Genomic DNA, 13304 nt, shown 5'->3' on the forward strand with positions numbered 1-13304 from the left:
TAAAACATGCGGACAAAAGGGGCAAAAATACATCTCCCGTGAGACTTTGCAGCTAGAGTAAACGGAGATAGTAGGGCAGGGTCCCCCGATGCCTATCGGGAGTTGTAGTTCTCTGGGTCGCAGGACTCCGGCGTTGCCCACGCCGTCCTCCCGGGCCGCACTTTCCTTTGTCGACGTGGCGAGGGGCGCCGGGTGGCCCTCCCGGCTCCCATCCGCCACGCCCTTTGGGGCCGTCAGGAGCGCTCATTGGTCTGAGGGCGGGGCCTCTGAGCTGCAGGAGGCGGGGCCAGCTGGGAGAGCCGCCAAATTGGGCATCTTTTTGGAGAACGCAGCGTGGAGCACGCAGAGTGAAGTGAAGCAGCCTAACTGGGTAAAGGGGGGGCGGGGGCGAGGGCGGAGGGCCTGCCCAGGGAGGACGGTTAGGGTCCACTTGGGTGGAGGATTGCGGACCAGGCTGAAAGTGATGCCCAGGAGCCTGCATGATTTCTACCTGGCCACCGCCGCGCCCTGAGCTGTGCGTGGGAAGTGCGCCACGTCTCCCGCTTGAATCCCCCCACTTGCGGCTCTGGGACTTCCTCAGAAGATTCGGCCCCCACAGCTGGCTTTACCTCTGAGAACCCCACCTCCCTTTTCCCCATACCATCCCTTTTTGAGCCCAAACCTTGGCAGCCAGCGACCAACTCTCTGTCCTGTCCTAGGTTGCCCCACCCCCATCTCCTGTCCCATCTCTGCCAGGCTACTACCCTGACTTGTAGCCTCCACCCCTCCTCAGGAACTGACGATGTGGCGACCGTCACTTCTACTGCTGCTGTTGCTGCTCAGGCGCGGAGCCCACGGGAAGCCGTCCCCTGAAGCCGGCCCTCATGGCCAGGGGAGGGTGCACCAGGCGGCCCCCCTGAGCGAGGCCCCTCATGATGACGCTCATGGGAACTTCCAATATGACCATGAGGCTTTTCTAGGGACGAGACGTGGCCAAGGAATTCGACCAACTCAGCCCAGAGGAAAGCCAAGCCCGTCTGGGGTAGGAAAGAGATGGAAGGGGAGGAGGATTCAAGGTTGTAATTTTAGAGACAGAGGTGGGAGGAGGCCTCAGTGAAAAGATATTCTTTGAGCCATGGGGGTATACGGGGGCATCACATTCTTGGCAGAGGAAACTGTAAGTGCAAAGGCCCTGAGGCAGGATTGAACCTGATGTGCCTGATAATCGTCTGAAGATCAGTGAGGCCTAAGAGACTGGAAGAGAGAGAAGTGTAACAGGGGGTGGCAGAGAGACAACCAAGGGGTCAGGTCGGAGGGCCTTGGGACCACAGTGAAGATTGAAGTTTTTCTCTGAGTGAGATGAGCGCTCTGAGCAAAAGGAGGATGTGAGCTGCCCTCGGGTTGAACAGACTCCCCCCCCCCCAAGGTTGCCATGCAGGAAACAGACTACAGGGAGCAAGAAGCAGGGAGCCCAGTGAGAAAGTAACTGCAATGGACCGGGAGGGAGACGAGAGACTAGGGGGACAGAGTCAAGGTGGGCATGGTGGCGGTGGCAGGTCTGCTGGCTGGGATATTGTGCATGGATGGGGTCGGGAGAAGGAGGGATGGGGAGGAAGGGCAGTGACAGGCTAACACATTTGGGTCGCATTTACTACAGAGCTGGACACTGTTCTCAGTGCTTTCTGATGCTTAGCTCGTTGAATCCCCACATCCACGCTGTAGGGTAGGTTCTATTATTTACCCCCGTTTTCCAGAGGTGGAAGCCGAGGCACAGAGAGGTGAAGTGACTTGCCAGCAGTCACACAGCCAGCAAGAGGAGGAGGCAGGATTTGAACCTAAATATCTGGTTCTAAAGCCCAACCTCTTTAACCACAGCTTCAAACCTTGGGGAGGGAGGGGGTCAGCGACCTGGGCAGGGCCCTCTCAAATTTGACCCTGGGGACTGGGTCGCGGGGGGTGGGGCTGGAGGAGGGCATTGTGACAGTGAGAGGAAGGAGAGCTCTATGGAGGGTCTGTTAGCGGTAGGGGGGAAAGACACAGATCAATGGCAGGGCCTTGCCAGTGGAGAGGAAATGGACTGGGAGCCTATAGACGTGGCCTGAGAGAAGGGGCATGAGGTGTGGCCTAGAGGGGCTTGACCTGCGACGTGGAGGTGCACAGGATCAGGCTGGAGCACGAGGAGGAGAGGGTGGAAGCCGAGCCTGCGTTGCTGGGGCTGATGGCTTTAGGGCAAAGCCTGGTAACGGCTGGGAAAGCGGAAAGGGGCGAGTCGAGGTGTATCTCAGGGCTGCAGGGATAAGCGTCTGAAATTGACGCGCGCAGCCAGGGAGGGGGCGGGGCAGGGGCGGGGCTTGAGGGGTAGGTGGCCTGTAGACGCGCAGAGCCAGGGGGAGGGGCGCAGAGCCAGGGCGAGAGGCCGGGAGCGGTCTGGAGCACATGGGGCCGTGGCAGTCGACGTTCAGAGCCAGTCTTGGGACGGGGCATATGCGGGTGAGGGGCGCAGTGTGACTCCCCGTCCCCTGCCCCCAACCCCAAATCAAGGGCGAAACGGAGCACGTGCAAGGTTGACGGGTGGGGCCAGAGTGGAGGGCGGGACCTCGGGTTGCCCTAGGCCCCTCCCCCAAGCGGGCGTGGAGTGGACGTCAGCGCCAGCCAGAGGCCCTCTGGGTCTGGGAAGGAGAGCACGTTATCACTCCTGGAGCTGAGCCTAGACGGAGGGGGCGTGGCCCATGGTGCGCGGGGCCCATGATTGACAGGCGCCTTCCCCGCCCGGCGACTCGGGTACCGTATTTTCAGCCGTCTGTGGGGGTGGGTCTCGAGAGCCTGGGAGAGGGCGGGGCGGGGGGTGGGCCCGAGACTGAGGCGTGCCCCCCCCCGCTCTCGCAGGCGCATTGTGGACCGCATGGACCGCGCCGGGGACGGGGACGGCTGGGTATCGCTGGCCGAGCTCCGCGCGTGGATCGCACACACGCAGCAGCGGCACATACGGGACTCAGTGAGCTCGGCCTGGAACACGTACGACACAGACCGAGACGGGCGTGTTGGTTGGGAGGAGCTGCGCAATGCCACCTACGGCCACTATGAGCCTGGTACGTGGCGAGACCGGACTCCTGCTCCCCACACACACCGTGACTGGGACCTTTTTGGCATCTTCATCTTGAGAACCTTAAGCCCGTTAACTAGATCCTTGGTATTTGACCTCTGACCCTTGACCGGAACCGCTCGCTTCTAGAAAGGACCCCATCACCCTGAAACCCCCCCAGTTCCTGATCTCTGGCTTCTCATTCTGACACCCTTTGGGGAACTTTGGATCCCTGACAGGGACATTTACCTCCCAAGCCCTATCAACATGACCCTTGACCTCTGACCTCTCATCCCGAGAACTCCAAAGCCACTTACTCTGGCTGACTCTCGATTCTCCCTCCCTTGCCTCAGCCCTCGGCCCCAGCTCTTGTTCTCTTCCTCCTGGACCCTGACCCAAGCCCCCTCCGGCATCCGGTCGCTCATACACCCCCAGAGGGATCTTTCCACCCTCAGAGCTGATGCTGACCTTCCCCTGCTCACTGTCCCTGGCTCCCCAGGGTCCCCACCTGGGAACTCCTCACCCAGCAGCCTCACCCAGCCCTCTGTTTTGCTGCATTTTCTGCCCCAGCTAAATGGATCTTCTGCAGTTTCCCCTGAACTCACCCTGCTCTTCAAACCTCTACACTTCTATGCTTTGCTCTTCCTTGTGTTGAGAATGGCCTTCCTCTGCTCTCTGTCTAGCAAGCTGAGTCAGTATGCTGCACCAGTGCGTGACTTCAGGGCCCAGTGGGCCCGTGTCAACTCAGAGTTCATCATTCCTGGCTGCATGACCTGGGGCAAGTGATTTCCTTTCTCTGAGAGCCGTTTTTCTCCTTCATTGAGTGAGGATGAATGAAAGCACTCACTTTGCTCACTCTTTGTGAGAGCTGATTGCAATTTTGTAGATAAAGAGGTTAACACATCAGGAGGTCCCCCTGTGGCTCAGTGGTTAATGAATCGGACTAGGAACCATGAGGTTGCAGGTTTGATCCCTGGCTTTGCTCAGTGCGTTAAGGATCCAGCGCTGCCTTGAGCTGTGGTGTAGGTCACAGACGCAGCTTGGATCCCAAGTTGCTGTAGCTGTGGCATAGGCCAGCAGCTTCGGCTCCAATTCGACCCCTAGCCTGGGAACCTCCATAGGCTGAAGGTGTGGCCCTAAAAAGCAAAAAAAAAAAAAAGCTTAGCACATCAGAAGCTCTCACTACAAGGTAGCTGCTATTAATTATTATTCATTTGGTGGTGGTTTCCCTGCCCTGTACTCCCTTGAGTTCTTTCCCTTTGGCTTAAATCCCATCTCACAGGAGCCCTCTTCCCCCAGGTGAAGAATTTCACGACGTAGAGGATGCCGAGACCTACAAGAAGATGCTGGCTCGGGACGAGCGGCGTTTCCGGGTGGCTGACCAGGATGGGGACTCCATGGCCACTCGGGAGGAGCTGACGGCCTTCTTGCACCCGGAGGAGTTCCCGCACATGAGGGACATCGTGATCGCCGTGAGTGGGGCCCAAGGAGCCCTGCCGCCCACCTTCTTCCCAGGACCCAGGCGTCCGATGCCAGGGATAGCCTCGTGGTGCTCACCTTTGGGGCTCCCGTCGCCTGGTCCTCCCGCCCTTTCCCCAGGGACCCCAGATCAGTGTGGGGGGGCAACATCTCCCCTGGCCCCCCGCAAGCTCCCAGGGTGGCATGGCCTCCCCCTTTCTCTGCTCACATTTGGCATCCAGCCTGCCTTCAGAAAACTATATCCCCCCGAGAGTGCCTTAGGGAGCCCCCATCTTGGCTGAATCCCAGGAAAACCCCAGCCCTCGACATGCGGTGTCCATGCTGAGGCCATTCCTGCTGGCTCCCCATCTTCTAGTCCTTTATGGGTTTTTTGCCAGCTCTGTCTCTATTCTAGAGTGAGAGGATTTTTTTCTTTCTCTTTCTTCACTTGCAGCATGTGGAAGTTCCCAGGCCAGGGACTGAATCCAAGCTGCAGCTGTGACCTACACCCCAGCTGTGGCCACACAAGATCCTTAAGCCACTGCACCACAGCAGGAACTCAGAATGGGAGAATTTTTTCCTCCTCTCTTTTTTTTCCCATTAGACATTAACTTCTAGAACTATTGTAGGTTCATAGCAAAATTGCGCAGAAGGTCCAGAGATTTCCCCTGTACCCCCTTCCTGTACACGCATCCCCCACGGTCAGCATCGCTCACAGGGGTTGCTGTACATGTCTTAGAGCAACAGGGGGACTGCACCTATGTTACAGGCAATGGACCCACTGACGCATCATTATCACCCAAAGCCCATAGTTAACATTGGGGTTCACTCTTACAGAAGGACTTAGACCCACCTCTACCATGCCTAACTTTCCACAAATTATTACTGTTATTATTATTATTATTATTATTTTCTAGGGCTGCATTCGCAGCATATGGAGGTTCCCAGGCTAGGGGTCGAATCAGAGCTACAGCTGCTGGCCAACATCACAGCCACAGCAACACAGGATTCTAGCCGCATCTGCGACCTATGCTCATGGCAACGCCAAATCCTTAACCCACTGAGCAAGGCCAGGGATCGAACCTGTGTCCTCACGGATAGAAGTCAGATTTGTTCACCACTGAGCCATGATGGGAAGTCCAGTAACCCCTCTCTTATGTCTCCATTGCCAGAGCTTCTTTGAGAGTCCATGGCAAGCCTATTAGGATCCAGAGTTCTGAGGCCAGGAGACCTGCGTTCAAATCCCAGCCCTGCAGCTTCCTGGCTGTGTGTCCTTGGGCAAGTTACTTAACCTCTCTGGATCTGTAATTCTTCATCTGTAAAAACAGTGGTACTGATGGCGATTGCTACATCGAGGGTGGTTATAGGTTTTAGATGAATTAATACATTTAAAACTGTCCCCGGAGTTCCCGTCGTGGCGCAGTGGTTAACGAATCCAACTAGGAACCATGAGGTTGCGGGTTCGATCCCTGCCCTTGCTCAGTGGGTTAACGATCCAGCGTTGCCGTGAGCTGTGGTGTAGGTTGTAGACGAGGCTCGGATCCCGCGTTGCTGTGGCTGTGGCGTAGGCCGGTGGCTACAGCTCCGATTGGACCCCTAGCCTGGGAATCTCCATATGCCGCGGGTGTGGCCCTAAAAAAAGCAAAAAAGAAAAAAGTACTAAGAACCCGAAACTACTGGAGTTCTCGTCGTGGCGCAGTGGTTAACGAATCCAACTAGGAACCATGAGGTTGCGGGTTCCATTCCTGGCTTTGCTCAGTGGGTTAAGGATCCAGCTGTGATGTAGGTTGCAGATGCGGCTTGGATCTGGCATTGCTGTGGCTGTGGTGTAGGCTGGTAGCTACAGCTTCGGTTGGACCCCTAGCCTGGGAACTTCCATATGCCGCGGGGAAGCGGCCCTAGAAAAGGCAAAAAGACAAAAAACAAAAAAACCCGAAACTATCCATGAGGATGAGGTTTGATCCCTGGCTTCGCTCAGTGGGTTAAGGATCCAGCATTGCCTCAAGCTACGTCGTAGGTCATAGACGTGGTTCAGATCTGGCATTGCTGTGGCTGTGGCTGTGGTTGGCTTGATTTGTATCCTAGCCTGGGAACTTCCATGTGCCACATCTGTGGCCCTAAAAAAATAAAGAAAAGATCCCCCCGGAACACCATGCTGATTGCTAAAAGCATCAGGGTCCAGGCTCTGCTGCGAATGAAAAGAGGCTTCTGCCCTGGGACAGGGTCGCTGGAAAGTTGTCAGGGACCAGCCTGTGCATCATGGGAAACCTGAGTGGCCTGGTCCCCACCCACTGAGGACCCTGGGAAGCCCCCCAATTTCCTACATGCCCCCCAGGGAGTGGGATGCCCAGCTGCTCTTTTGCCAGCCCAGAGCCACCTAGAGTGAGATTCCCAGAGAGAGGAGCCTAGGGGTCCAGCCCCCTTGGGAGTCCTGACGTCACTTTGTTCCCAGGAGACCCTGGAGGATCTGGACAAGAACAAAGACGGCTATGTACAGGTGGAGGAGTACATCGGTGAGTGGGCCCCGGGTTCCTCCCCGGGACGCCTGCCCTCTCCTGGGCCTGGGTGGCGGCTGATGTGTATCAGCCATTAGAGCAAAGGCCCTTTGAAGTGCAGGCAGGGCGCCTGCCCTGGTCCGTCCAGCCAGCAAACATTTACTGAGCAGGTGCCTCTGCTGGGCCCAGCAAATCTTTATCAAACCCCGACCACGTTCCAGGCCCCGGAGACATTGCTCAAGTCCCTTTCATGTGCCAGACCAAAAAAGCATTTATCAAGCACCTACGGTGTGCCAGGGCCAGGAAACGTTTATTGAGCACCTACTGTATGTGGATGGTTGAGGAGAGAGCAGAGTCTCACAGCCTAGGTCCCCTCCTAGGAGGGTCTGGAATTTCTACAGAATCGGGGTTCTGGTGCTGTGTTTGGTTGGGGTAGAGCTTCAAGGAAATTGTCTTGAACTTGCCTGAATTTGCACAGCACACAGGGTGTCTCCTGTTATTCGGGATCTGGGGGCACCCTTGAGACACCCCCAGATTTCCCCCTTGGTCTGGCCTCTCCCTGTCCTGGGGCGGGGGGGGAAGAATTTGGTTGAAGGGAAGGCTCTTAATGGAAGTTTTTGGCATGTGAAAGCACTTCTCTGCAGAATGCTTTCGTGGAACAAACCCGCAGGCAAGACATTTTTAAGTGTCCTTTACTTTTTTATATCTTGGGGGAAGACAGAAATCTCTCTCATCTCTCTCTCTTTTTGGTAAGAAAGTGTGGAGCACCACAGTTGAATAAGAGCAGTAGCTGATAAACACAGTTTCTTCCCACGGGCTAGACCTGGTTCTAAGTGGTTAACATCCTGTAAATGCATTTCCTCCTCACAGCCACCCTGAGATGGGTATTATTAGCCCATTTGACAGATGAGGAAGCTGAGGCCCAGAGGCAGAGATAGATACTTGCCTGAAGTGGAGCAGGATTTGTGTCCGGGCAGGCTGACCCCAGGGTCCCACGCTGACACCCAGGCTGCTGCCCTGCCTTCCCTGTGGGGGCTCTGGGGACATAGATGTGGGCAGGACACCAGGGTCCTCCCCCCACATTAATGTCATCACTGCTGAATGGTACAAGGAAGGCCACGGCACAGTACTGACAGGGCGCCATGGGCCGTGACCTGGACTGGGGGGTGGGTGTCAGAGGAGGTGGGCGAGGTGGTGCTCCTGGGACAGGACCAGAGCCAGCCTGCCTGCCCCCACCTGCCACCCCCAACCCTGTGACCAGGAACAAGCCCCTCACCCTCTCCGAGCCTCAGTTTCCTCATCTGTAAATGGGGATAATAGAGCGCCCACCAGGCAAGACCATGTATGGTCAATCCATTGCCCATCAGTGGGTGCGTGGCTAAATATCCGAAAGGGGGTCTGTCCGTAGTTACCGTCGTGGTGCAGTGGTTAACGAATCTGACTAGGAACCATGAGGTTACGGGTTCGATCCCTGCCCTTGCTCAGTGGGTTAAGGATCCGGCGTTGCCGTGAGCTGTGGTGTATGTAGGTTGCGACTCGGCTCGGATCCTGCGTTGCTGTGGCTCTAGAGTAGGCCAGTGGCTACAGCTCTGATTCGACCCCTAACCTGGGAACCTCCATATGCCATGAGAGCGGCCCAAGAAATGGCAGGAAAAAAAAAAAAAAAGACAAAAGGGTGTCTGTCCGGAGTTCCCGTCGTGGCTCACCAGAAACGAATCCAACGAATCCAACTAGAAACCATGAGGTTGCAGATTCAATCCCTGGCCTTGCTCACTGGGTTAAGGACCTGGCGTTGCCATGAGCTATGGTGTAGGTCGCAGATGCGGCTGAGATCTGGCGTCGCTGTGGCTGTGGTGGAGGCCACATGTGGTGGAGGCCACTGGCTACAGCTCCGATTCGACCCCTAGCCTGGGAACCTCCATATGCCGTGGGTGTGGCCCTAAAAAGACAAAAAAATAGATTGCAGGTGGGGGGGTTCCCGTTGTGACTCAGCAGTAACAGCTCAACTGGTATCCATGATCTGGCGTGGCTGTGGCTGTGGCTGGCAGCGATAGTTCTGATTGGATACCTAGCCAGGGAACGTCCATATGCCACGGGTGTGGCCCTAAAAGCAAAAAAAAAAAAAAGAGAGGGCAATCTCTGGACTGTTCTGGGCCCCCCCTTACTGCCCCCAGGAGAGGCAGGCATTCTGTCCTAATTATGGTGGCTTTGTCTCATATAAAAAGACTTGTCATAGTGTCTTCCCAATCTATCTTCAGGCCTCTAGAGTGAAGAGGTTTGCAAATATTTAGCTGAAATCTTGAGGGTTGTTCTGAGTGTGGTGAGCTGTTCATAGCGAAGCTTTAAGGAGTTCCCTGGTGGCCCAGCAGTTAAGGATCCTGTGTTGTCCCTGCTGTGGCAATGGGTTCAGTCCCTGGCCTGGGAATTTCTGCAGGCCACAAGCGTGGCCAAACAAACACCCCCCGCACCGGCCCCAAAACCCAAAATGTAGCTTTAGAGGCTCTCTTGTTATTTGGCCGGAAAAATCTTCATTCATCCTATGACCTGAAAACTGTGCTCGCCTCTTGGTGGGTGTCGAGCCAAAAGACAGAGAGACAGGAGTTCCCATCGTGGCGCAGCAGAAACAAATTCGAGTAGGAACCATGAGGTTGCGGATTCGATCCCTGGCCTTGCTCAGTGGGCTAAGGATCTGGCATTGCCGTGAGCTGGGGTCGCAGACATGGCTTGTAGATGCTGACCCTCCCCACTCCAATCGGCTAAAGCTTGCCTCTGTTGACCTCTGTCCTCTGCCCCGGTTCTAAGCTGAATTCTCCTCTGGCCAAGTCCCTTCATGAATATGCATGTCCCTTTAGCTTTAAACTTCCCCAATTCTGCCTTTTGGGGAAAGATTCCCTGGTGTTCTTACTTGCTGCAAGCAATAAAATACTTCCTTCTGTCAATTCTTTTTTTTTTTTTTTAAGGGCTGCACTCTCGACACATAGAGGTTCCCAGGCGTGGGGTCCAATCGGAGCTACAGCTGCCGGCCTAGGGCCACAGCCACAGCCACAGCCACAGCAACGCTGGATCTGAGGCACATCTGCAACCTACACCACTGCTCACGGCAACGCCAGATCCCCAACCCACTGAGTGAGGCCAGGGATCGACCCCCATCCTCATGGATACTAGTCAGATTCGTTTCCTCTGCGCCACAATGGGAACTCTATTTTATTTCTGATCTAGGGTTTCTTGGCTGCTTCTCCTTCTTCCTCCCTCCCCTCCCTTCCCTGAAAATCATTAACTCCTGAGCTCTGTTCAAGGACAAGCATTGCTGCCAGGCTTAGATCACAAAATGGCTTCTCTTATGTCAAGAAAGTCATTCCTCAAAAAAAAAGTTCCCTGGTGGCCTAGCGGTTAAGGATCTGGCATTGGCATTGTCACTGCTATGGCTTGGGTCATTGCTGTGGGACAGGTTCCATCCCTTCTGAATGACAAGGGCACAGCCAAAAAAAAAAAAAAAGGCCATTCCTGGTTCCCTTTCTCGGGGACCCCCTACCCTGTCTGCTTACAATCCCTCCTTCCTGTGGACACCTACTGTGTGTCAGCACAGCCCATGAGGGTCGCACTATTTCAGGTGCGTCTGAGTCAAAGTGCTGGTTGATTCAGTCTATCCAAGGTCAATGAGTCAACGAAGTCAGTTTCACGTGCAGAATAACCTACGTCAGGTTTTGTCATTAAAGCCCATTTAAACAGGAAACTGAGGCAAACAGAAAGTGAGGTGGGTGGCCCGAGGTCCTGGGGTCAGGGAGTGTCAGTGCCAGGCTGCGAAGCCCCGGAAACTGCCCCTGATGTCCCCCCTGCTCGATGTCACCTCCCCCCCCAGCGGATCTGTACTCCTCGGAGCCTGGGGAGGAGGAGCCGGCGTGGGTGCAGACGGAGCGGGAGCAGTTCCGGGACTTCCGGGATCTGAACAAGGACGGGAAGCTGGACGGCAGTGAGGTCGGCCACTGGGTGCTGCCTCCCGCCCAGGACCAGCCGCTGGTGGAAGCCAACCACTTGCTGCACGAGAGCGACACGGACAAGGTGTGTGGACGGGCCCTCGGGGCGCTGGGGGTGATGCCGGCCCTGGGTGCAGAAGTGACCACAGCCTGCGCCGGGGGCTTGGGGCATCCATGTTTGGCTGGAGAAAAAAGGGACAGAGATTGCACTGCAGGGGAAGAAAAGGGGGAACAGAGACCCAGACAGAGGGGGCCGGGGACCTGGAGGGGGAGACAGAGACCCAGAGGGAGGGGGACGGGGGCCCAGAGAGCGGAGGGGACAGGGATCCAGAGGGAGGGCTTGGGGACCCAGAGAGAAGGAACAGGGACCCGGGGGCAATCCTTAGGTTCAGGGAGGGCTCCCCCAGGCAGGCTCCCTTGTTGTCCTGACCTCTGACCCTTCCAGGATGGGCGTCTGAGCAAGGCCGAGATCCTGGGCAACTGGAACATGTTTGTGGGCAGCCAGGCCACCAACTACGGTGAGGACCTGACACGTCACCACGATGAGCTCTGAGCCCCAGGGCACCTGCTGCAGCCGCCTTGTCCCGTGGGCTGAGCCAGGGAGGGACCCCCAAGGCCAGGCCCTTTCCCGTGGATGGAGACCCAGCCCGCAGCGTCTCCCTGCCCCTGGGCTCTGGCGGACCCACCGAGTCAGCCTCTCTCCCTGAGACACCACAGCCCCTCACAACTCCCCCAGGGGTCACCCACTTCTCACTGGCAGAGTCTCCCAGCCCAGACCAAGGACCCCATGCCAAGCTCTGCCTCCAAGAATCTCCACGAAGCCCCAGCTTGAAATCTGAGCCTCACCCCATGCAGACGAGAAGCACTTGGCTGGGGGCCCTGAACTGGCCTTGTCCCCAGCCCTTGCACAAAGGACACCTCCTCCGCCAGGGAGGCAATAAAATCCGGTGCTGGGGCCTCATCTGTGTGTCTCTCTGAGGGGTGACAGGGGCCTTGGGGACTGCGACGGGGAGAGGAAGGTGCTGGGAGTTGGGGAGACCTGTGAGCTGAAGGAGGGGACAGGCATTTGCCCAGGGGGCTCTGGGCACTGCGCAGGGTTTGAGGTCATTCCTGGAGACAAAAAATAAAACCAGCAGGCAGAAGCCCTAAATAGATACTTCTCCAAAGAAGACATCCAGATGGCCCGTAGGCGCAGGAAAAAATGCTCAATATCACTAGTTATTAGAGAAAAGCAGATCAAAACCGCAGTCAGCACCGCCTCACACCAACGGCCAGAACGTTAAAAAGTCGTTAAAAAGTCCACAAATACGGAGTTCCCATCGTGGCTCAGCGGAAACAGATCTGACTAGTATCCATGAGGACTCCTGTTTGATCCCTGGCTTCGCTCAGTGGGTTAGGGATCCGGTGTGGCCATGAGCTGTGGTGTAGGTCACCGATGCAGCTTGGATCCCACATTGCTGTGGCTGTGGTGTAGGCCGGCGGCTACAGCTCTGATTTGACTCCTAGCCTGGGAACCTCCATAGGCCGCAGGTGCGGCCTTAAAAGACAAATAAACAGACACAAAAAAAGAGGGATTTCCCATTGTGCCTCAGTGATGAACAAACCCAATTAGTATCCATGAGGACGTGGGTTTGATTCCTGGCTTTTCTCAGTGGGTTAGGGATCCGGTGTGGTCAGGAGGGGTGGTATGGATCACAGATATGGCTCAGATCTGGCCTCGCTGTGGCTGTGGTGTAGGCCGGCAGCCGCAGCAGCTCTGATTCAATCCCCAGCCTGGGAACTTCCAGATGCCGCGGGTGCAGTCCTAAAAAGACAGCAAACAAAACAGAAACAGACTCAAAAAAAAAAAAAAAAAAAAGGAAACAGAGTCACAAACACAGAAAACAAGCCTATGGTTACCAAAGGGGAAAGGTGAGAGAGAAATTAGGAGTTTGGTCTTAGCAGATACACACTACCATATATAGAAGAGAGAAACAGCAAGATCCCACTGCACAGCACAGGGAACGATATTTGGTATCTTATAATAACATGTAATGGAAAATAATCTGAAAAAGAATATAGCTTTGATATGTCATGTGTGCGGCACTAAAAAAAAAAAAAGCAAAAGAAAGGTGTGTATTCTATTCCATCACAACTTAATCCCTAGAGGGATGTTGCTTATAAGCTGAGTTATACACAATGGCCCATCTCCGGGCACCTGCCTTCCAGGTAATGGGCATTAAGCTAAAATACCTGAGTTTAGCCAAACCTCCCGACCAGGTCCACCTGTGAAGGGCTGCAGGTGGGAGAAAGGTGCACCCTCCCCCCAGCCTGGTG

General features: G+C 55.7%; 1 protein-coding gene across 1 annotated transcript; it reads left to right on the forward strand.

The window, feature by feature from the left end:
- The first annotated feature begins 73 nt into the window (after positions 1-73).
- RCN3 (reticulocalbin 3) lies at positions 74-11949 on the forward strand. Its single transcript, XM_047790068.1, is given in 8 exon segments — positions 74-370; positions 773-958; positions 960-1021; positions 2866-3068; positions 4361-4533; positions 6972-7032; positions 10874-11073; positions 11434-11949. Coding segments are annotated over 8 exon segments (1275 nt in total). The 5' UTR covers positions 74-88; the 3' UTR covers positions 11542-11949.
- Positions 11950-13304: the final 1355 nt, after the last annotated feature.

This window comes from Phacochoerus africanus, chromosome 8 (genome assembly GCF_016906955.1).
Source record: "Phacochoerus africanus isolate WHEZ1 chromosome 8, ROS_Pafr_v1, whole genome shotgun sequence".
Lineage (NCBI taxonomy): Eukaryota > Metazoa > Chordata > Mammalia > Artiodactyla > Suidae > Phacochoerus > Phacochoerus africanus.